The sequence below is a fragment of the Sinocyclocheilus grahami genome, unplaced genomic scaffold, assembly GCF_001515645.1.
Source record: "Sinocyclocheilus grahami isolate Dianchi unplaced genomic scaffold, SAMN03320097.WGS_v1.1 scaffold182.1, whole genome shotgun sequence".
NCBI lineage: Eukaryota > Metazoa > Chordata > Actinopteri > Cypriniformes > Cyprinidae > Sinocyclocheilus > Sinocyclocheilus grahami.
This window is the reverse complement of record NW_015505361.1, coordinates 877700-878517: the sequence shown is the minus strand read 5'-3', so window position 1 is coordinate 878517 and position 818 is coordinate 877700. Positions and strand designations below refer to the sequence as shown.

At 38.3% G+C, this 818-nt stretch overlaps 1 protein-coding gene across 1 annotated transcript in view; it reads left to right on the top strand.

Moving 5' to 3' along the window:
• Positions 1–271: 271 nt before the first annotated feature.
• Positions 272–818, top strand: part of pepd (peptidase D) — an 80556-nt gene continuing 80009 nt past the window's right edge. Inside the window, exon 1 of the mRNA XM_016284412.1 lies at positions 272–358. Coding sequence (XP_016139898.1) covers positions 342–358 — 17 coding nt within the window. The 5' untranslated portion in view covers positions 272–341. The remainder of the gene's footprint in view (positions 359–818) is intronic.

Sequence of the window (818 nt, the reverse complement as noted above, 5' to 3'; positions counted from 1 at the left end):
TCCATAAAAAGTAACTATGTAACGTAATTAGTTACTTTTTTATGGCGTAATGCGTTACTTTTAAAAGTAACTTTCCCCAACACTGCTAGTAGTTAAGTATGCATATTCACACGCGGGACAAGTGTGGTAAATTACACATACAAAACGTCCTTCCACTAAACATGATGAACGTAAATAATAAATGACAAAGTTTTCAGCTTGTGTTATGGATAATATCTGCGCGCGCAGTAACTTCATCATCCTCGAGTGTTGCGCAATGAGAGCGGTCACGTGATCGAGTGGAGCTCAGCTGCTCGTGATCACATGACTCGATCTCTCAGCTGAGCAGCAGCAGCAGCAGCATGGCATCTTCAAAGCAGTGAGTTTCGTGCTTTATTTTACGGCAGATTTATGTTTTTAGCCATAATCGCGAAACAGTTCATTCATAAACGCGTACAGAGTGTTGCTGCGCATGCGTGGAGCGCTGTGGTTGACGTGCAGGTGTTTTTAGTGGTTCTCTCAGATGTTTGTGTGTTTTATCTTCTTTGATTTGTGTTTCTGTTTGAGTTTTTTGCTTAGAAACTGATTTTGGGTGGTGTGAATTCCCATAAAAATACGTACTATAGTAATACCATAGTACAGTGGCGATGCTGGATAGCTAGGTCAAAGTATGTCTGAAGTTGATTTAATCGTGAAAGTACTGCGTTAAATGTGTATCTTTTCGTAGTTATTTTAAATGGTCTTGTGGTGTTTGTAGTGAAGTAGCCTATTGATATTTCATATAATCTGTCAAAATGTCTTTAACATGTTATTTAAAGTAGTTATATAAGCTATAAGCA